Source organism: Salvelinus alpinus, chromosome 30 (assembly GCF_045679555.1).
Source record: "Salvelinus alpinus chromosome 30, SLU_Salpinus.1, whole genome shotgun sequence".
Taxonomy (NCBI): Eukaryota; Metazoa; Chordata; class Actinopteri; order Salmoniformes; family Salmonidae; genus Salvelinus; species Salvelinus alpinus.
The window spans coordinates 27,233,732-27,254,878 of record NC_092115.1 but is presented as its reverse complement, the minus strand read 5'-3'; the positions used below and the strand labels follow the sequence as shown (position 1 = coordinate 27,254,878).

Genomic DNA, 21,147 nt, shown 5'->3' with positions numbered 1-21,147 from the left:
ATAGATGAACATGTGTAGGGTTGCAAAATTCCAGGAACTTTCAATAAATTCCCTGGTTTGAGGATTCTGTATTTCCTGCTTATTCTGGGAATCCTCCAACCCGGATTTCCGGAAAACCTGGGCATTTTACATTTTGCAACCTTAAACATGTGTAACAGTTGTATAATGTATATACCATGGTATTGTTGAATACTCCTTTCTGATTGACTTGAAGGGCATTCTAGAGCACAGAAATATGAAAAGCTTTACTACTGATTACCCTGAAGATTAGTAATGCCTTTACAAACAAATGTTGATCCAGGACAGTAAGAACGTACCCTCTTGGCCATCCATCACAGAATAGCAGTATTTTCCAGAACATTGACAGTGATAGGACAAAGCTTTTCTAAAACGTCAGGTAGCACTTTATACACTCCTGTATTATGAACAGCAGCAATCAACGGAGAACTGATATTTAAGGTTTTCTTGGAACAGATCATGGCGATCGTGTATGTTCAGCAACAAGACATAGGAATCAATCACATTTATTTATAAAGCCCTTCTTGAATGAATGAATGCTCTGTCTTTTCAGAATTTACCATTGATTTATTCATAAATGTAAATAAATAATGCATATTTCGGCTGTCTCACACCCTTTTCGGTTCAGGCTATGACATTTTCTGACACACTCCTGGCCAGCCAGGCTTGAACTGTATAAATCTATGAATAAAGACTATACATTTTGTATCATGAAATACAACATCAGCCATCAAAACGTATAAAATACTTAAAAAAAATATGCATACAAAATAAAATAAAAACAATACATTTTAAATATCATAGAATGAAAACATTTACTATGCATGCACATTACCGTACATATTTTTCTGTTCTGATACAAATATCTATGAGAGATTGCTTTAACATTTTTACATTCAACTTATTTACAACATATTATATACATCAAATAAACAAGCTTAAAGATACACTGTTCAAATGTATATCTTTAAATAGGTTGTGCAGCTTGGCAAGAGAAGGAAACCATAAGCAATGTGATTACTGGCCGTGAAATGACAAGTGCTCTTTTTCATTGCCAGTGTCCTTGCAATGTGAATTCAAATGACTGCAAATACTCTGAATGCTTTGCCACCTGAGGGATTCTGTAGGCTGGGGGGAGAATGAACACTGGTGTTAGTTTGGATTCAGCTAAGAACAGTTTACACCATCAAGCCAAGGTATACTAGTCTACATCTCCATACTGTATCAGCAAAGGGAAGGAGTTTTTTCTGATCACAATAGCTGACTAGGAAAAACTCCTGGTCCCTAGCCATTATGCATCCAAAAGCATTTGGAACAAAGTCAAAACCCCACAATTGACCCGTATTTCCCTTATCCAAATCCCGTACCTTTCTGAAGCGATTCCATTCTGATAGCTACCGCTGTACTGTCTCCTCTTGTCCACGGGTTGCACATCCAGGTAGCCTCCTGAGTCATTCTGAATTACACCAGCATGGATGGCTGCTCGACATATACTGGATTTCTATAAAAAAATAAGGTAGATTAGCACAAACGTCAGTTCTATGGAGAGAAATATAATCTGTATAGAAGGCCATTGTCAGCCAGACTTACATCCGAATAATATTGTGTTCCAATGACTCGGGCACGGGTCTCATGCAGACAATTGCGGGGGCAATACAACCTGGTGAAGGAAAATAGCCATGATCACAGTAGTCAATCAATCAAATGTATTTATAAAGCCCTTCTTACATCAGCTGATGTCACAAAGTGCTGTACAGAAACCCATCCTAAAACCCCAAACAGCAAGCAATGCAGGTGTTGTCTATACCTATCCAAACCAATCAACTTTACAGAAGAAGAGTATCACGTTTGGTTTATTAGAGTGAACTCTTTCTTTACCTTGGACAGTGCCGTGCAGGTCTTTTGTAGGAACAGAACCGTGCAACAGTGGTCTCACACGGTACTGCCTTTACTGAGAAGCAAAGATGCCACAATGTCATTTCAAAAATACATGCATATTGAGACAAAGGTGAAACTAGATCAGACATACCTGGTACAGAGAATACTGTGAAAGCATTTGCACTCCTGTTCATCCTGTAAATTTGAATAATATGGTGTGAAAACGTGACTTGCTGCTTTATTATAAACAAACATAATAGAGTGAAGTTGCATACCAAATGGCATCAAATTCCCTATAAAGTGTAATTATTTTGACCAGAGCCCTATGGGCCCTGGTCAAAAGTAGTGTACTACATACAGAATTGGGTGCTAGTTGAGACAAAGCTGTGTAAAATTAACTCACCCAAGAGACTGAATTCCATTTTTGTATGACTTTGTGAAATGTGGTTTTCTTCCTTGTCTTGTTACATCCAGCCAGCCTCCATCGTTGTCTATTATTCCAGCGTGTAAACCAGCTCCACAAACACTTGATTGCTGAAAAATGAAACACGTTTCACTACTCTTTATACGCTATGAAAGGGACATGGCATTTTCCATGCATTTTCCATGCCTTGCGGTTTTTGAACTTCTGTAGGCTTTTTGAATGGTCATCAATGGGCAAAAATGCAGCCCAATGGTCTTCAGCGCAAAAAAAAAAAAAAACAGAATAAAAAGGCATCTGGTAGAAGTAAATTCATCTACAAACACAATTTTATATACATCTTAAATTACTGTGGGGACAGGACCCAGATGTTTGACGTAGTACAAAGTCAATTGCATAGCTCATGTAACCTTTATTTAACTAGGCAAGTCCGTTAAGAACAACTTCTTATTTACAATGATGGCCTACCCCAGCCAAACCTGGATGACACTGGGCCAACTGTGCACCGCCCTATGTGACTCCCAGTCACGGATTTGAACTAGGGACCTCTTACACTGAGATGCAGTGCCTTAGACCGATGCGACACTTAGGAGCCCTAAAGAGGGAAGGTTTTGGTTTTCCCTAATTATTTTAATTAGATCATAAAAATACATAAATAAAATGACTGAAGTTGTACTGTTATTTTATATCTAGTATCCCACAACTCATGCAGTTGGAATACATTTTAAAAAGTAATAGATAAAGTGTTTTCTGTTCGTACCATATCATAATACGCAGTCCCTATGACTTTTCCTGGGCTGGACAAGCATCCAGGAGGACACTCGTACCTGTAGGAAGAAATAACATTTCAAACTCAGTTTTGACCCATTCACAGAAATGAGTGAGAATGGTTAAGTGTAGGGTAATTTTGGTAATTAAAAGGTATTCCATGGCAAGCTATAGTAACTTTGGTAATTTATACTAGAATAACAAAAGAAATGTATTCATAAAGTTCATTTTTTATATCTGTATCCATATTGTCCATGAGTTTCTACTTGATAGACCATATGGTTCAAGATAAAATACCCTAATTAATGAAACAAAAATCAAATCAACAATGGCATTATTTTCAATTAACTCTGCAAATCAAATGTCATTTGCCACATGCTTCGTAAACAACAGGTATAGACTAACAGTGAAATGCTTACTTCCTTTTTCAAAAATGCACAGTTAAAGATTTTTTTTTAACATAAATAGTGACGAGGAATAAATACACAGTGAATAATGAATTTAAAAAACATGTCTAAATACAGGGAGTAACAGTACTGAGTTGATGTGCAGGGGTATGAGGTAATTGAGGTAGCTATGTACATATAGGTCGGGTTAAAGTGTTCATGCTCCTATTGTTTCCAGACTTGGTTCACTGGTACCACTTGCCATGCAGTAGCAGAGAGAACAGTCTATGGCTTGGGTGGCTGGAGTCTGACAATATTTTGGGCCTTCCTCTGACACCGCCTGGTATAGAGGTTCTGGATGGCAGTGAGTTCGGCCACAGTGATGTACTGGGCCAGGTGTGGACCTTCTGTAGAGCCTTGTGGCCGGGTGCCTTGCACTTGCCTTACCAAGCGGTGATGCAGCCAGTGAAGATGCTCTCAAAGGTACTTTTTGAGGATCTGAGGGCCCATGCCAAATCTTTTCAGCCTCCTGAGGGGGATGAGGTGCTGTGTGCCCTCTTCACAACTGTGTGGGTGTGGACCATGTTCATTTCTTAGTGATGTGGACACTGAGGAACTTGAAGCTCTTGACCTGCTCTAATACAGCCCCATCAATGTGGACAGGGTGTGCTCGCTCCTCCATTTCCTATATTCCACAATCAGCTCCTTTGTCTTGCTGATGTTGAGGGATTGGTTGTTGTTCTGGCACCACACTGCCAGGCCTCTGACCTCCTCCCTATAAGCTGCCTCATTGTTGTCGGTGAACAGTCTTACCACTGTTGCATTGTCAGAAAATGTAATGATGGTGTTGGAGTCATGCACCATCAGAGGAGACTAAGCACACAACCCTGAGGTGCCCCCGTGTTGATGGTCAGCGTAGCAGATGTGTTGTTGCCTTACCCTTGCCCCCTCAGGCAGCTCGTCAGGAAGTTCATTATCCAGTTGCAGAGGGAGGTGTTCAGCCCCAGGGTCCTGAGCTCAGTGATTATCTTGGAGGGGACTACGGTGTTGAATGCTGAACTGTAGTCAATGAACAGCATTCTCACAAAGGTATTGCTTTTGTCCAGGTGGGTGAGGGCAGTGTGGAGTGCAATAGAGATTGCGTCATCTATGGCTCTGATGGGACTCCTAACTATTAACTTTGCCACCAGTTTGGCAACAAAACATTGATGACCCCCCTTGCACACAGAAACTTGTACAAAGCTCTCCCTTGCCCTCTATTTGGTAAATCTGACCATAATTATATCCTCCTGATTCCTGCTTACAAGCAAAAACTAAAGCAGGAAGCACCATGAAGCAGATGCTAAGCTACAGGACTGTTTTGAAGGCACGGACTGGAATATGTTCCGGGATTCTTCCGATGGAATTGAGGAGTACACCACATCAGTCACTGTGCATCAATGATGCCGTCCCCACAGTGACTGTGCGTACATACCCCAACCAGAAGTCATGGATTATAGGCAAAATCTGCACTGAGCTAAAGGGTAGAGCTGCCGCTTTCAAGGAGCGGGACTAACCCGGAAGCTTAAAAGAAATCCCGCTATGCCCTCCGATGAACCATAAAACAGGCAAAGCGTCAATACAAGACTAAGATCGAATTGTTCTAAATTGGCTCCGACGCTCGTCAGATGTGGCAGGGCTTGCAAACTATTACAGACTACAAAAGGAAGCACAGCTGAGAACTGCCCAGTGACACGAGCCTACCAGACGAGCTAAATAATGCTCGCGTCGAAGCAAGTTACAGTGAAACATGCATGAGAGCATGCTCTGATCAACTGGCAAGTGTCTTCACAGACATTTTCAAACTCTCCCTGTCTGCGTCTGTAATACCAACATGTTTCAAGCAGACCACCATAGTCCCTGTGCCCAGGAGCACTAAGGTAACCTGCCTAAATGACTACCGACCCGTAGCACTCACGTCTGTAGCCATGAAGTGCTTTGAAAGGCTGTTCATGGCTCACATCAACACCATTATCCCAGAAACCCTAGACCCACTCCAATTTGGATACCGCCCCAACAGATCCACAGATGATGCAATCTCTATTGCACTCCACACCTGGACAAAAGGAACACCTATGTGAGAATGCTATTCATTGACTACAGCTCAGCGTTCAACACCATAGTGCCCTCAAAGGTCATCACTAAGCTAAGGACCCTGGGACTAAACACCTCCCTCTGCAGCTGGATCCTGGACTTCCTGACGGGCTGCCCCCAGGTGGTAAGGGTAGGTAACAACACATCCGCCACGCTGATCCTCAACATGGGGGCCACTTAGGGGTGCGTGCTCAGTCCCCTCCTGCACTCCCCGTTCACTCATGACTGCACGGCCAGGCACGACTCCAACACCATCATTAAGTTTGCCGATGACAACAGTGGTAGGCCTGATCACAGACAATGATGAGACAGCCTATAGGGAGGTGGTCAGAGACCTGACCATGTGGTACAAGGACAACAACCTCTCCCTCAACGTGATCAAGACAAAGGAGTTGATTGTGGACTACAGGAAAAGGAGGACCGAGCACACCCCCATTCTCATCGACGGGGCTGTAGTGGAGCAGGTTGAGAGCTTCAAGTTCCTTGGCGTCCACATCACCAACAAACAAACATGGTCCAAGCACACCAAGACAGTCATGAAGAAGGCATGACAAAACCTATTCCCCCTCAGGAGACTGAAAAGATTTGGCATGGTTCCTCAGATCCTCAAAAGGTTCTACAGCTGCACCATCGAGAGCATCCTGACGGGTTGCATCACTGCCTGATATGCCAACTGCTCGGCCTCTGACCGCAAGGCACTACAGAGGGTGACGCGTACGGCCCAGTACGTCACCGGGGCCAAGCTTCCTGCCATCCAGGACCTCTATACCAGGCGGTGTCAGAGGCGGGGCCCTAAAATTTGTCAAAGACTCCAATCACCCTAGTCATATACTGTTCTCTCTGCTACCGCACGGAAAGCGGTACCGAAGCGCCAAGTCTAGGTCCAAGAGGCTTCTTAACAGCTTCTATATCCCAAACCATAAGACTCCTGAATATCTAATCAAATGGCTACCCAGACTATTTGCATTGCCCCCCCCCTTCTACGTTGCTGCTACTCTGTTATTATCTATGCATAGTAACTTTAATAACTCTACCTACATGTACATATTACCTCAATTACCTCAACACCGGTGCCCCGCATATTGACTCTGTACTAGTACCCCCTGTATATAGCCTCGTTATTGTTATTTTACTGATGCTCTTTAATTATTTGTTACTTTTATCTCTTACTTTTTGGGGGGGTATTTTCTTAAATAAAGGTTACATTTAATTTTTACAAAAAAACGGCATTGTTGGTTAAGGGCTTGTAAGTAAGCGTTTCACTGTGAGGTCTACACCTGTTGTATTCAGCGCATGTGACAAATTACATTTGATTTGTAAACCAACATCCACTTTAGGAACAACTTAGGCCTACCTATTACAAGTGGTTTCTTTACAACGATCACGTAGCTTTGTCTCACAGTCCATCTGTTGACCTTTGAAAATAAGAAAAACTATTTCACTTAGACCTTCTGGCAGTGATACCCAATATTTACTTTTATCCTACTGTATAATGACATTGTGTATTAGAAACAGTGTCAAATTTGTGATAAATTCTTACACATTTGCACTGTGCTGACCACCTCATTCCTCTCCATGTTGTCATTGAGTGATGGTATTGGGGGTTGCGGTCTCGACCTTGGCTCTTGGGCCTTCGGCTCGATGTAGTTTGTCTCCTCTAGTTCAGGGGCAGGACGTCGGTCTACTCCATTCTCTGAAGAAGAACAAGTGTCACATCACATGTAATATACTCTGCAATACAAAATGCATGAAAGCAACCAATTTGTTATTGCACAACTTCTGAAAGCAGCCGACCTGTATAGCAGAGATTATCCCTACAGCCTCCACCGTAGCTGGGCGGACAGGCAGAGCACGGGCTGCCATGTTTGTATGGGGCATGCCCCCACCAGTTTCCCCTGCACACAAATGACATCATAAAACACACTGAACCTTTTGACCCAATCCTTCCCAGTTCCCATACACTACAGAACATACAGCAGTTGAAAATAAGAATCTGAACTTAATTTTTTTTTGGGGGGGGGTGGAAACATAGAACAATTAAAAAACCTTTCAAACTTACGGCGGTGAGTAGTTGCAAACCAAGTACACAGCTTTAGTCCAAATCATGCCCCACACATTCATGTTGTAGCACACATTAATAGCACATCCGATATGGCTGCTTGTTGCCCAAACCATCTGCAAAGACAGACAAAGTAGCTACCTTCAGTTAGTAGTCCTCTTAGACTTCTCTGACCTTAAATAAGGTTTTATGATATTGTTATAGGACACTCTTACCTGTGTGTAGTGAGTGCAGACAGGACCAGAACATCTGAAAGGGCAGTGTGGGTTACACTCCTGTGGATAGGGATAGCTGTAGTCTCTCACTTCATCATACCAGGCCTGGACGTGAAATGTTGGTGGTCGGTCTCTGAGGAAAGTAGAAACTAAACAATTTAACTAACTAGGGTTTCCCAAACTCGGTCCTGGGGCCTCCCAGGGTTGCATGTTTAGTTTTTTGCCCTAGTACTACACAGCTGATTCAAATAATCAAAGCTTGATGACGAGTTGATTATTTTAAATCAGCTGTGTAGTGCTAGGGCAAAAACCAAAATATGCACCCATGGGAGGCTCCGGGACCGAGTTTGGGAAACCCTAAACTAGACAACCCACAGCATTATACAGTATCAGTACTCACTGTACAGTCTAATCTCACATTGGTTGCCTCATGAGTTTATAGGACCCCGCAACATGTTAGGAAATGGGCATAGAGAATAACTGTATAATGATATAATCAAACTGGTCATCTCTCCAGATACTATACAGACCTTCCCCAGTGGGCACCCAGGTTCTGTCCAATCTGAGTTAGCATGTGTTGTGGTCCATGCTCCCACAGGCAGGTGTGTGCCCAGTGCTCAGCACTCCTCTCCAGATCTGTATCCCAAACCTTTCAAATAGCAAAGTCAGAGTTGTTCTGATAAGATAAAGACATATCTGCAGGCACATCAGATTGGTGCTAGTGCTACACTTAATACAGCTTGTATTAGTATTACTCTTGAAAGACAAAACTCTTGATAAACACATTTTAAATACAAATTCTAACATTCTTCACAGAAAGTCTTGGGGGGCCCTGATGGCATTTTTAGTATTACTGGTCTCTTTGCATCAACTCTCCACTGGGCCCAGACGTCAATTCAATGTCTATTCTACGTTGGTTCAACCAGTGTGCGCCCAGTGGGTCTGCACTAAAGTGCAACAACCTACATGATCGAGATCTTATAAACGGGTCAAGTGAAGTTAAAAACTATCATCTATTTGTGCACCACTTGTTTCTTACAAAGAACTACGTAGATATGACTTGAGGAATTCTAACGTTTCAGCCAAGTTGTAGTAAAATTGCCCATTAGAAGAATAGGTGTAGTGTGCTGCTGTTCTGCAGTTTAACTGCACTAACACCCATCAAGGTTAATTGAAAAATGTGCCAGCCGGCTGCCCTGTACAGTCCTAATGTCTTCCATGTGTAGAACATTACATTAGTGATATCTGCATTCTGCACTGCTTAGGGTTAAAGCAATGGGCAATACTATATATGCTATTTAGCAGACACTTTTATCTAAAGCGACTGACAGTCATGCGTGCATATATTTTACATATGGGTGGTCCTGGGAATCGAACTGACCACCCTGGCAGCGCAAGCGCCATGCTCTAACATCTGAGCCACACAGGACCACAGTGTATCCACACAGGATACAAATCTCCATTTATGCATGGGAAATCGTCCAAATTAACCACCATACTTCACAGGATGATGCTCAACTGTTACATGTTTGAATCAACACAGATCCAGCTTTGTTGCCAAATGAAATGCAAAGATAAAGACTAATATTTGAAGATGTGAGTTGAAATGGTTGAGGCAGAGTGCACGATAACAGCGGAGGTGAGAGCTGGCCGGTTACCAAGGCAGGGGGCAGAGCTTGAGGTTTGGCAGGGCCAGTAACACACTGGCTTTATTGCTTGGCTGTCGGTCAGGCTTGTTTTTAGGTTTTGATCTATTTGAGCACTCTGTGCTCCCAGAACTTGGTGTGAAACCTCTGAGTTGGCCCTGACTTTGCAGTTGTGCTCTGCTGAAACCCATGGATGGTTGAATTGGTTTGAAAATGTTCCCGATTCTCAAGCCTAGATGTCTTGAGTCGTTGAGCAAGTATCATTAGCTAAGATGAAGTATCAGTGCAAAATAACTAACTAACACTTGCTTCAATCTGTAGTACTGTACAATCTCCTTCTACGTTCTCCAGTATGGGAAAGTCATATTCCAATTGCCTACAGTTCATCTTAGGATGACCTAAATATAACAGAAATGTGTGATGCAGACACAGCAGGTCCTGGTTTAGCTTACCATATACTCCATATTTGAAGCTTGAGGATAAACTTGACCTCTCAGGTTGTTGTGCAAATCGAGTATGAGGTGCATATCACCCTCAGTGATGGCTCTCTTCCCTCGCTGTTTGGACACCCACCACTCATCATCTTTGTTCATATACTTCTCCAGTAACATCTCCAGGTGAGTAGAGTTAGGGATCACCATAGAAAGTACTGTTTGCACAAAGAATAGCAGCCCAAACCCTCGTAGCCAGTGCTGAGTTCCACACTTCATAATGACTGATCAGCCTCTCAAGCCTTCAATACAAAAATCTGTATTCTGTTGGCTAAACAAGAGACAAAATAAAATACAAGCATTCAGAGACCTGCAATCCATTGTATGCTATTTGTTATTGATTAATACATTCACTTGAAAGTGAGTACTGATGAATTATCACATCTTTGGCACATGGATATCATACACTAGAACTGATACTGTACATATATATTTTTGGTGTATTTTAAGTGCATGATAGTAGGTCAATTGAACTGTTCGCACAATTTCTCACAAGGAAAACATGTACGTTTTTGCCAAGCACATGCAATATTTCATGACCATGCATATTGCATGTGAAATTCTCTCACAGGCTGATAAGGTAAGTCTCATCAGATCCTGTTATAGTCTAGTAAACCCGACCCACCGTAGTAGCGTTGATACATTGTTGGAGGCAACAAGTCTGCCTAGACAGGCTATTCCTGTTATAATACAAAACAGTATTTTCGTTATCCCAATGACGAATATAACATTTACAAATGATTTACCTTTCACCGAACACTGTTGTTCAATCTGGTCAACTATCCTCAGGAAACAATGTCCAACTCCAAAAGTTTTATTGCAGCCGAATGAAAGCTACTCTTCATACATCCTAAGATTTATGACATCTCTCATAACAGGAGCCAAAACTTTCGCAATAAGAAAGTTTGCCCGGGTAAAGTATCGTACATCCAACAAAAAGTCGAGAGAGTTACCTGTATAATATCTCAAATACGAGCGCTCCCTGCATTTATATGCCAAATTTGGATTTAGCGATACGTTACGCGGCAGACCACGCCTCCTCCAGAACGTTCGCAGGTTGAACTATTTAAAGACTCTGGTTCTGATTCCAGCCATCCCACTCAAAGTGACTGCAAGGTCAACTTTGAGCAATGACAGCCCACTCATATGTAAATTCAGTATTTCTTTAGAATAGTATTTCTGTATTTTGTTTGTTATAAGATGTGATTTTTTTCTATTATCACATTTACTGTGAGTTTAATTATTTTTCGCTGAATGATCTATTACTGTATTGTTCAAGCAGATTTCCAACCCCCCAAAAATCACTGTCTATGTTCTTACAAGCCTCAATAGCTTTGTGCCAGCATCCATTAAACTAAGAAAAGTTTTGCACTGTCCTTGTTCTCCTCCTGTAGACCTACTCCCTACCATTTTATGGAGCATGACCGTACTGAGCTCTGCAGATCAAATCAACTGTGTTCAAAACCATCAGAACTGATAAGGCTTTTTACACTTCAGTCAGTATCAACCCAAGTTCCAGACACAAGTTATTTTCCTCAGGTGGGTATAATGAGCATTTTCACAGGAGAAAGCTGGCATCCTCTATGTAGAGGGCAAGCTTTGCTCCCTGCTTTATGAGTGCATTCCTGGGGATCAGATTCTCAGAACCTTAGGTCATGCTGACTTCAATCCTACATTCCTACTAAGACTTCTAGATGAATCAACCCACATCACCAAGAAATGTAAACTCAGCTGGAAATGAAGCCAGTGCCCATCTAACAGAGGTAACAAGTTGCTGTACAGTGCCATGGTTGCTTCCAGGTGACTGCATTGATGGGGAAACTTGTACAAGCAAAGACATTTTGGGTGCCTGAGTACCTCTGCCAATTTAAAGTTGCCTACTAGGGGAAATTAAATCGCATTGATAGTCCTCTTCAGTGATTTATAGTAGAAAGGCAGACACTCCCATGCTAGGGGTCAGTTAGGTTCTAGCACTGCAAGACTCCAAATCAGTGTGGAACCGAACAGGTCCAAGAGATAATTGGCTTATGTCTGGGCCTATACAAATGATCTGTGATGAGGTTGACCAGGGACATACTTTCTCATCATATTTAGCAGTGTACAAAACATTTCAGCAGGTAGTCGACATTGTGTCAAAGTAACTTTATCCTATGTTGTTTCCCCTATTATTCCTTTCATTCCTTGTCTTTATAGGACTTGCTTATTTGCAAAATGTATATCATAACCAGTCTTCAAATAGAGACATAGATGAATATTCACAAAGGAATATTCCACTGCAGGCTGAGTTTACTTTGTCAGGCTCGCCCTCTGGTGTTTTTTTTCCTCACTACAACTGCTGCTAAAATCTCTGCTCATGCATTTGGACTTCCCAAACACTTTCTCTAGCAAGACATCAAGTTCATGATTCTTATACACTCAGTTACAGTATATACCAGTCTTTATTCTGTAACATTTGTAAAAGGCAATAGCATTTATATGGACACAAAACTAAATGGAATTCAATGGTGTAAAAATATGTTGCATCCTGTAGGTAAAGTACATGTTATCAATGTTCTGGACAACTTTCAGACATACACTACTATTTAAAAGTTTGGGGTCACTTAGAAAGGTCCTTGTTTTTGAAAGAAAGAAAAAGAAGAAAAATTCTCCATTAAAATAACATCAAATTGTCAGAAATACAGTGTAGACATTGCTAATGTTGTAAATGACTATTGTAGCTGGAAACGTCAGGGTTTTTATTGAATATCTACATAGACGTACAGAAGCCCATTATCAGCAACCATCACTCCTGTGTTCCAATGGCACGTTGTGCTAGCTAATCCAAGTTTATCATTTTAAAAGGTTAATTGATCATTAGAAAACCCTTTTGCAATTATGTTAGCACAGCTGAAAACTGTTGTTCTGATTAAAGAAGCAATAAAACTGGCCTTCTTTAGACTAGTTGAGTATCTGGTGCATCAGCATTTGTGGGTTCGATTACAGGCTCAAAATGGCCAGAAACTAACTTTCTTCTGAAACTCGTCAGTCTATTCTTGTTCTGAGAAATGAAGGCTATTCCATGAGAGAAATTGCCAAGAAACTGAACATCTCATACAACGCTGTGTACTACTCCCTTCACAGAACAGCGCAAACTGGCTTCAACCAGAATAGAAAGAGGAGTGGGAGGCCCCGGTGCACAACTGAGCAAGAGGACAAGTACAAATTACAAACAAATAAAAGATGTTATCAACCCATGTGTGGTCAGTTGAGAAATGATAACCCCCTGTTCTGACAGACAGAATCTGTCCCAGGTATCTCAGTAGAAATGATACCCGCCTCTTCTGACAGATAGGATCTGTCCCAGGTATCTCGGTAGAAATGGTGGGCCATGTTCCCAGAGACACGTGGCTGCCCAAGTCTCTGAAGATCTAGCAAGACCTTCATCCAACACCTGTATGTGTTGCAGACACAATAATGCATTTAATTGGGATTGCACTAAAAAGTGCACAAAAGCCATGCATCGTGAAGAGGAGGTGTAGCAGGGATCGGACCAAAGCGCAGCGTGGTTAGTGTTCATCACGACTTCAATTAAGACAATAAACGTGAACACTACAAAATACAAAAACAACAAATGTGGAAAAAAAAACGAAACAGTCCTTCTGGTGCATAGACACAAAGACAGAAGACAACCACCCACAAAACCCAACAAAACAGGCTACCTAAATATGGTTCCCAATCAGAGACAACACAAAACACCTGCCTCTGATTGAGAACCATATCAGGCCAAACACAGAAATAGGAAAACTAGACACACAACATAGAAATCCCACTCAGCTCACGTCCTGACCAACACTAAAACAACGAAAACACAAAAGAACTATGGTCAGAACGTGACAGTGAGCCATGGACCAAACCACATAACACGGCTTATGATGAGGTAACTACCTACATTTTAATTGGCCAAAAAAATTAAATTAAATACAGTAAGTTATCTGATCAAATCACAAAGGCAACATTACACCAACAACTTTAAAATTAAAAGTAGCCTATGATTTTATCATATAAAACTTGCTCTATACTCCATATTTTCAGCAGGTGGAAAGACGTTTGCTCTGACTTTATTGTGATAGTCAAAGATGGCAAGAATTTCGCTTTGTGAAATCCAACATTTCCGTCTAGACTTTGGTATGAGCGAAGACACCTGCGGTTTTAACTTTGAGTTCATGTCAGTGACATTGGCTATTGATGTGGAATCCATCGAGCAATAGATGAGCCATCTGTCAGGTTTTGGCCAGGACTGTTTGGTTTTGTTCACTAGATGTCCCCCTTGCACCTTTTTTGTACCTTTTGTTTTTCTTGCCCTAATTATTGTTTGCACCTGTAAGTCATTCCCTTGTTAGTATTTAAACCCTGTGTGTTCCTTAGTTCCTTGCTCAGTGTTTGTATGTTAGCACCCAGCCCCAGCCTTTGTGAACATTTTTCTCTTGTTGGATTTTCCAGAGGTTCTCTGGTTTTGTTCTCGTGTATTTTTGGATTGGTCTTTTGAGGTTTGTTTTTTCCCTTGCTGTTTTTACCACTTTGTGGATTTTCTTTTGTATTTTGGAAGATATCTATTTTTTATTAAACCACCATCTCTAGTACTGCTGTGTCTGCCTCATCTTCTGGGTTCTGCCAATTATTAGTGACTGTTTCTCGCACCGGGTCCTGACAGAAACACTGAGCCATTAATATGAACCCAGAGGCAGCCAGTACCCAGGACTTTTTTCCCATGCTGTCCCACCACGAGGGGACTGTCCAACGTCACGAAGCTGCTCTGGTTCAGCAAGAGGCCTTACTGGCTGGACATTCTCAACTTCTGTCGGAGATGATGACTTCCATAAAGCAGATTTCTGATCAACTTTCTCCTGCAACCGCTTCTGCTCCAGTTCATCAGATTCAAGTGCCCGTGGCAGTTAACCCCCTGGCTGAACCTCGTCTGCCGCCTCCCCAACGGTTCTCAGGTGATCCGAGTGTTTGTAAGGGGTTTTTCACCCAATGTTCTCTCTCCTTCGAGCTGCAACCCTCGTCGTTTCCCACCGACCGGTCCAAGATAGCATACATCATCACCCTGCTGTCGGAAAAAGCCCTAGCCTGGGCTACTGCTGTGTGGGATGCCCAAAGTCCCTGCTGTGCCAGCTACTCTACCTTTGCTGAAGAATTCAAGCGAGTGTTTCAAGGTCCTACCAGCGGTCCTGACTCAGCCAAACAACTCCTGACTCTCCGCCAAGGTCGGCGCAGCGTGACGGACTATGCCATCCAGTTCCACACGGTGGCAGCAGCGAGTGGCTGGAACGACGAGGCGCTCAGTGTGCTTTTTGAAGGGTCTTTCCGACACCATCCAAGATGAACTGGCCACTCGGGAACCACCAGACAACCTCGATCAAGTTGGCTTCACGCATAGACCAGCGTCTGAGAGAGAGAGAGAGCTCAACCGTAGATCTCTCACCCTAGCTCCTATCGGTCCCAGCTCCGAGTCTCCACCTTTATCCTCGCTGACTCCACCGGAACCCATGCAGGTTGGACGTATCTCCCAGGCTGAGAGAGACCGCCGGATGAGGGAGCGACGCTGTCTATATTGCGGCAAACCGGGCCATTTCCTCTCCACGTGTCCCGGGCTCCAGGGAAAACGCACTCTCCCGTGCAGGCCTGGGAGGACTGTAACGGGAAACATAACCTCCTCCCATCAATCCAACTCCCGCCTGCTCATTCCAGTTACCCTTTCCTGGGACAATCACGAGCTTCCCCTTCAAGCCTTGGTAGACTCTGGAGCCGCAGGTAACTTCATGGATGGTGTCTGGGCGAAGGAAAATGGCGTTCCCTCTGAACCTCTAAGTGATCCCATAAGGGTTACTACGTTGGATGGAAGCCCTTTGGGATCTGGACTTGTCACTCGTGTCACTACCTCCTTGCGACTTTCAGTTTCCCAACACCAGGAAGTGATGAACTTTCATCTGACCTCGTGTTCCGAGTTCCCTCTCGTCCTTGGATACCCCTGGCTTCACAGCCATAACCCTCACATCGACTGGTCTGTGGGCACTATCAAGCAGTGGGGTCCTACGTGCCAAGCCACTTGTATCTTCCCAAGTTCCCCGAGTTCCCCTCCCGAGTCTCTAGAATCCATCGACCTGTCCCGAGTTCCCGAGTGTTACCATGACCTCAAACCGGTATTTAGCAAACAGAGGGCCACCAAACTACCACCCCATAGACCTTACGATTGCCCCATCGACCTGTTTCCGGGCACCTGCCCTCCCAGGGGTCGGATCTTTTCCCTATCTCCTCCCGAACGAGCTGCTATGGATACCTACATCAAGGACTCTCTGGCAGCAGGCCTCATGCGTCCATCCACCTCGCCGGCGGGAGCAGGGTTTTTCTTTGTGGCCAAAAAAGACGGGGGATTACGTCCTTGCATCGACTACCGGGGACTTAATGCCATAACCGTCCGTAACCGCTACCCCTTATGGCCACAGCCTTTGAGCTGCTCCAGGAAGCAGTGGTCTTCACTAAGCTTGACCTGCGGAACGCATACCATCTTGTGCGGATCAAACCCGGTGACGAGTGGAAGACCGCTTTCAACACGCCTACTGGTCACTACGAATACTTGGTGATGCCCTTCGGCCTGACCAACGCCCCGGCTGTGTTCCAAGCGCTCATAAACGATGTGCTTAGGGATATGCTTAACATTTTCGTGTTTGTTTACTTGGATGACATCCTCATCTTTTCGAGCTCCCTTCAAGAACACACTAAGCATGTCAGACAAGTGCTCAAACGCCTTCTAGACAGCCATTTGTACGTTAAGCCTGAAAAGTGTGAATTCCATTCCTCTCGAGTACAATTCCTGGGATCTGTAGTGGAACCCGGTCGAGTCCAGATGGATCCCAAGAAGGTAGGGGCGGTAGCAGATTGGCCCACCCCCAAGTCCGTTAAGGAAGTTCAGCGTTTCCTGGGCTTCACTAACTTCTACCGCAAGTTCATCAAGAACTTCAGCTCGGTGGCAGCCCCTCTCTCAGCGTTAACCAAGGGTGGCAACACAAGGTTTCTGTGGGGAAGAGAAGCTGAGACGGCCTTCCAAGGACTCAAGCAGCGCATCCTCTCTGCTCCCATCCTGACACTACCGACGGCGGATGAACCTTTTGTGGTGGAGGTAGACGCATCAGAGGTGGGTGTTGGAGCTGTCCTGTCTCAGAGGGGTGAAGACAAGAGGCTTCATCCTTGCGCCTTCTTCTCTCACCGGCTTACCCCGGCCGAGAGGAATTACGATGTGGGGGATCGTGAGCTCCTAGCGGTTAAGATGGCATTGAAGGAATGGAGACACTGGCTCGAGGGGGCTTCTCAACCGTTTCAAGTGCTTACGGACCACAAAAATCTGGAGTATATCCAGCAGGCGAAGCGGTTGAACTCCAGACAAGCTCGATGGTCTCTTTTCTTCAGCCGATTCCAGTTTATTCTCACCTATAGACCCGGGTCGAAGAATCTCAAACCGGACGCCTTGTCACGAATCTACTCTCCTGCCATTCGAGAAGATACTGACATGACTGTCCTTCCGGCCGCTAAGATCGTGGCTCCGATCTCGTGGCAAGTGGAGGATACCGTGAAACAAGCCCAAGCCATCGAACCGGGCCCTGGAGGAGGTCCTGCTAATCGGTTGTTTGTTCCCAAGGCAGCAAGGTCCCAAGTCCTTCTGTGGGGGCTCTCGCCTCACCTGTCACCCGGGCGTAGGTCGCACCTTGGAGTTCATCCAGCGTAAGTTCTGGTGGCCCACCATAAAAGAAGACGTTGCCACTTTCGTCAAGGCCTGTTCCGTGTGCTGCCAGGGCAAATCTTCTCACCTCCGCCCTCAAGGACTCCTTCACCCTCTATCTATTCCCCACCGACCCTGGTCCCATATCTCATTGGACTTTATTACTGGCCTTCCTCCGTCCCATGGTAATACTACTATCCTAGTCATCATCGACAGGTTTTCTAAGGCGGCCAGGTTCGTTCCCTTGACTAAGTTACCTTCTGCCAAGGAAACAGCTGAGTTGGTGATTAACCATGTGTTCCGAGTCTTTGGTATCCCGCAAGATATGGTTTCCGACAGAGGTCCCCAGTTCGCCTCAAGGTTTTGGAAGGCCTTCTGCCAACTCATAGGGGCCACGGCCAGTTTATCTTCAGGGTACCATCCGGAGTCCAACGGCCAAACTGAGAGGATGAATCAGGAGCTGGAAACCACCCTCAGATGTATGGTTTCCAACAACCCGTCCACATGGTCATCCTTCATTGTTTGGGCCGAGTACGCGCACAACACCTTGTGCTCCTCCTCCACTGGTATGTCTCCGCATGAGTGTCAGTTTGGCTATGCTCCGCTATTGTTCCCGGACCAGGAGGCAGAAGTCAGAGTGCCTTCAGCCTCGAGGTTCATCAGACGCTGTCGGCTTACGTGGAAGAAGGCCCGTCTTAATCTTCTGCGTTCCTCACAGCAGTACCAGCGACAAGCCAACAGACGTCGCCGTCCTGGTCCTACCCTGTACCCCGGCCAGAGAGTATGGCTCTCAACAAAAGACTTACCGCTAAGGGTGGAGTCTCGCAAGCTGTCCCAGAGATTCATCGGTCCCTTTAAGATTGCCAGGAGAGTCAATCCCGTTACTTTTCGCCTGCACTTACCCAGATCCCTTAAAATCAATTTCACATTTCTTTATTAAAACCTGTTGTTTTTTCTCCCCTTATCCCGGCAGGCAGACCTCCCCCTCCGCCCCGTGTCATCGGAGGCCAGTCGGCTTATACCGTCCACCGGATACTGGATTCCCGCCGGGTGCAGCGGTCCTGGCAGTATCTGGTGGACTGGGAAGGCTACGGTCCCGAGGAGCGCTCCTGGGTTCCTGCCAAGGACATACTGGACCCTGACCTCATTCGTCAGTTCAGGGTCCTCCACCCTGAGAAGGCTGGTAGGAACGTCAGGAGCCGTTCCTAGGGGGGGGGATTCTGTCAGGTTTTGGCCAGGACTGTTTGGTTTTGTTCACGAGATGTCCCCCTTGCACCTTTTTTGTACCTTTTGTTTTTCTTGCCCTAATTATTGTTTGCACCTGTAAGTCATTCCCTTGTTAGTATTTAAACCCTGTGTGTTCCTTAGTTCCTTGCTCAGTGTTTGTATGTTAGCACCCAGCCCCAGCCTTTGTGAACATTTTTCTCTTGTTGGATTTTCCAGAGGTTCTCTGGTTTTGTTCTCGTGTATTTTTGGATTGGTCTTTTGAGGTTTGTTTTTTCCCTTGCTGTTTTTACCACTTTGTGGATTTTCTTTTGTATTTTGGAAGATATCTATTTTTTATTAAACCACCATCTCTAGTACTGCTGTGTCTGCCTCATCTTCTGGGTTCTGCCAATTATTAGTGACTGTTTCTCGCACCGGGTCCTGACACCATCCACTTGTTCCACTGGCTATGCAGAATAGGACCACATTGGTAAAATAGCACATGCCTTTCATTCTTCTTCAGTTTAGTCACACACTGTCGAGAGAAAAAATAATAGTCTTGTTGGAAAGAAAACAGGTAGCCTACATTACTCATGGGCTGGTCCAACTCCATGTGTAAAAAAAAGTTCAAAATAGTTTCACATGTCCCTCCCCTTGTACTGTAAAAAATATTGCGCACCCTCCCTCCTCATAGAATTAACTCAAAATAATGTTTTCAACCACAAATAACAATAACTGTAGGGAGCCTGTGTTTATAAACAGACCCAACTTTTGTAGGCAATGCCACACAGGGCTACAGGACCCAGAAGGTTGAGGGCCACCACAGACGAGCTCATTCTTCCTGTCTGTTTCATTACACTACAATCAGAGCCGTCTACAGACAGGGATAAATCAGATTTTCAAAATGTGTATGTTATATTTATAATTATAAAAAATATATGCAACAAATTTCCCACCAACAGGTTTCTGTACCAATGCACCACACAACCAATAAGCAAAGTTTACCGACTTTGGGTGCTTCAAATCATGGTTTGAGCTTTCAACACCAATAACTAGACGAGTCCAAAAATGTTTTGTATGGTGCTGCATAAATTATGTAATATGCCAAGGAGATATGTATACTTGTCACGATCGTCATGGGAAGAAGTGGACCAAAGCGCAGCGTGGTACATGTTCATTCTATTTATTTATTTAATGAACACCGACAAACAACAAAACAAAATACGAACGTGACGTTCTGCAGGGCAAAATAACAACCAATGCAAAAATAAGATCCCACAAATGAAAGAGGGAAAAAGGACTGCCTAAGTATGATTCCCAATCAGACAACGATAGACAGGTGCCTCTGATTGGGAACCACACTCGGCCAAAAACAAAGAAATAGAAAACATAGAAATAAAGAAACTAGAATGCCCACCCTACATCACACCCTGACCTAACCAAATAGAGAAATAAAACGGCGCTCTAAGGTCAGGGCGTGACAATACTGTAGCTAAGAAAATTATACTAAGTGTATGTTGTGTAGTAAACTGTTAGTAGCCCATGTGCCTCACCATAATAATTTTGTCCCTTTCCCCCTCATAACTTAGCCTACTGTTCTGATTTGTTGGTGTACATTTAGCCGATAGCTTGTTTTAGAGAAATGTCATCATATTGTATATCATGACACAAGGCAAGACCCAGGTGCAGACACAGGAGGCAGATGGTTGGGGTCTTACAATGTTTAATAATGCAAAAGGAGTAGGTAAGAGAATAGTCGTGGTCAGGCAAAAGGTCAAAACCAGATCAGTCCAGGAGGTACAGAGTGGCAGAAAGACTCGTGGTCAAAGCAGGCAGAATGGTCAGGCAGGCAGGTACAGATTCCAGAACAGGCAAGGGCCAAACCGGGAGGAGTAGAAAAAAGAGAATAGCAAAGGCAGGAGTACGGGAAAAACGCTGGTTGACTTGGAACTTACAAGACGAACTGGCACAGAGAGACAGGAAACACAGGGATAAATACACTGTGGAAAACAAGCGACACCTGGGGGGGTGGAGATAATAACGAGGACAGGTGAAACTGATCAGGGTGTGACATTGTAAGAATATTGTAAGAGATTTCATTGTCTGCTTACAGTGCATTCTGAAAGTATTCAGACCCCTTGACTTTTTCCACATTTTATTACGTTACAGT

The 21,147-nt window shown here is 44.2% G+C and overlaps 1 protein-coding gene across 2 annotated transcripts; it reads right to left on the bottom strand.

Annotated features, from left to right (window-relative positions):
* Positions 1–564: 564 nt before the first annotated feature.
* LOC139559920 (cysteine-rich secretory protein LCCL domain-containing 1-like) lies at positions 565–11,058 on the bottom strand. Of its 2 annotated transcripts, none has more exons than XM_071376382.1 (15): positions 10,762–11,058; positions 9,977–10,286; positions 8,409–8,527; positions 7,879–8,011; positions 7,664–7,779; positions 7,399–7,499; positions 7,145–7,297; positions 6,959–7,019; positions 3,078–3,144; positions 2,300–2,430; positions 2,048–2,091; positions 1,897–1,969; positions 1,609–1,678; positions 1,386–1,519; positions 565–1,146 (listed from the first exon to the last, which is right to left on the bottom strand). In XM_071376382.1, the coding sequence occupies exons 2-15, from the start codon at positions 10,232–10,234 to the stop codon at positions 1,095–1,097; spliced, it is 1,512 nt and encodes a 503-aa protein (XP_071232483.1). In that variant the 5' UTR covers positions 10,235–10,286; positions 10,762–11,058; the 3' UTR covers positions 565–1,094. The 2 variants fall into 2 exon arrangements, with proteins under 2 accessions (XP_071232483.1, XP_071232484.1); XM_071376383.1 differs by having other exon boundaries at positions 10,969–11,058.
* Between the last annotated feature and the right edge of the window lie 10,089 nt (positions 11,059–21,147).

What these genes read in the sequence shown, in the direction of transcription:
- LOC139559920 (XM_071376382.1), bottom strand. Translation starts at nt 10,234, where the DNA reads ATGAAGTGTGGAACTCAGCACTGGCTACGAGGGTTTGGGCTGCTATTC. An exon ending in GTTTGCAACTACTCACCGCC is followed by an intron (nt 7,500 to 7,663) that starts GTAAGTTTGAAA and finishes ATTTGTGTGCAG; the next exon opens with GGGAAACTGGTGGGGGCATG. An exon ending in CACAGTATTCTCTGTACCAG is followed by an intron (nt 1,970 to 2,047) that starts GTATGTCTGATC and finishes TTTGCTTCTCAG; the next exon opens with TAAAGGCAGTACCGTGTGAG.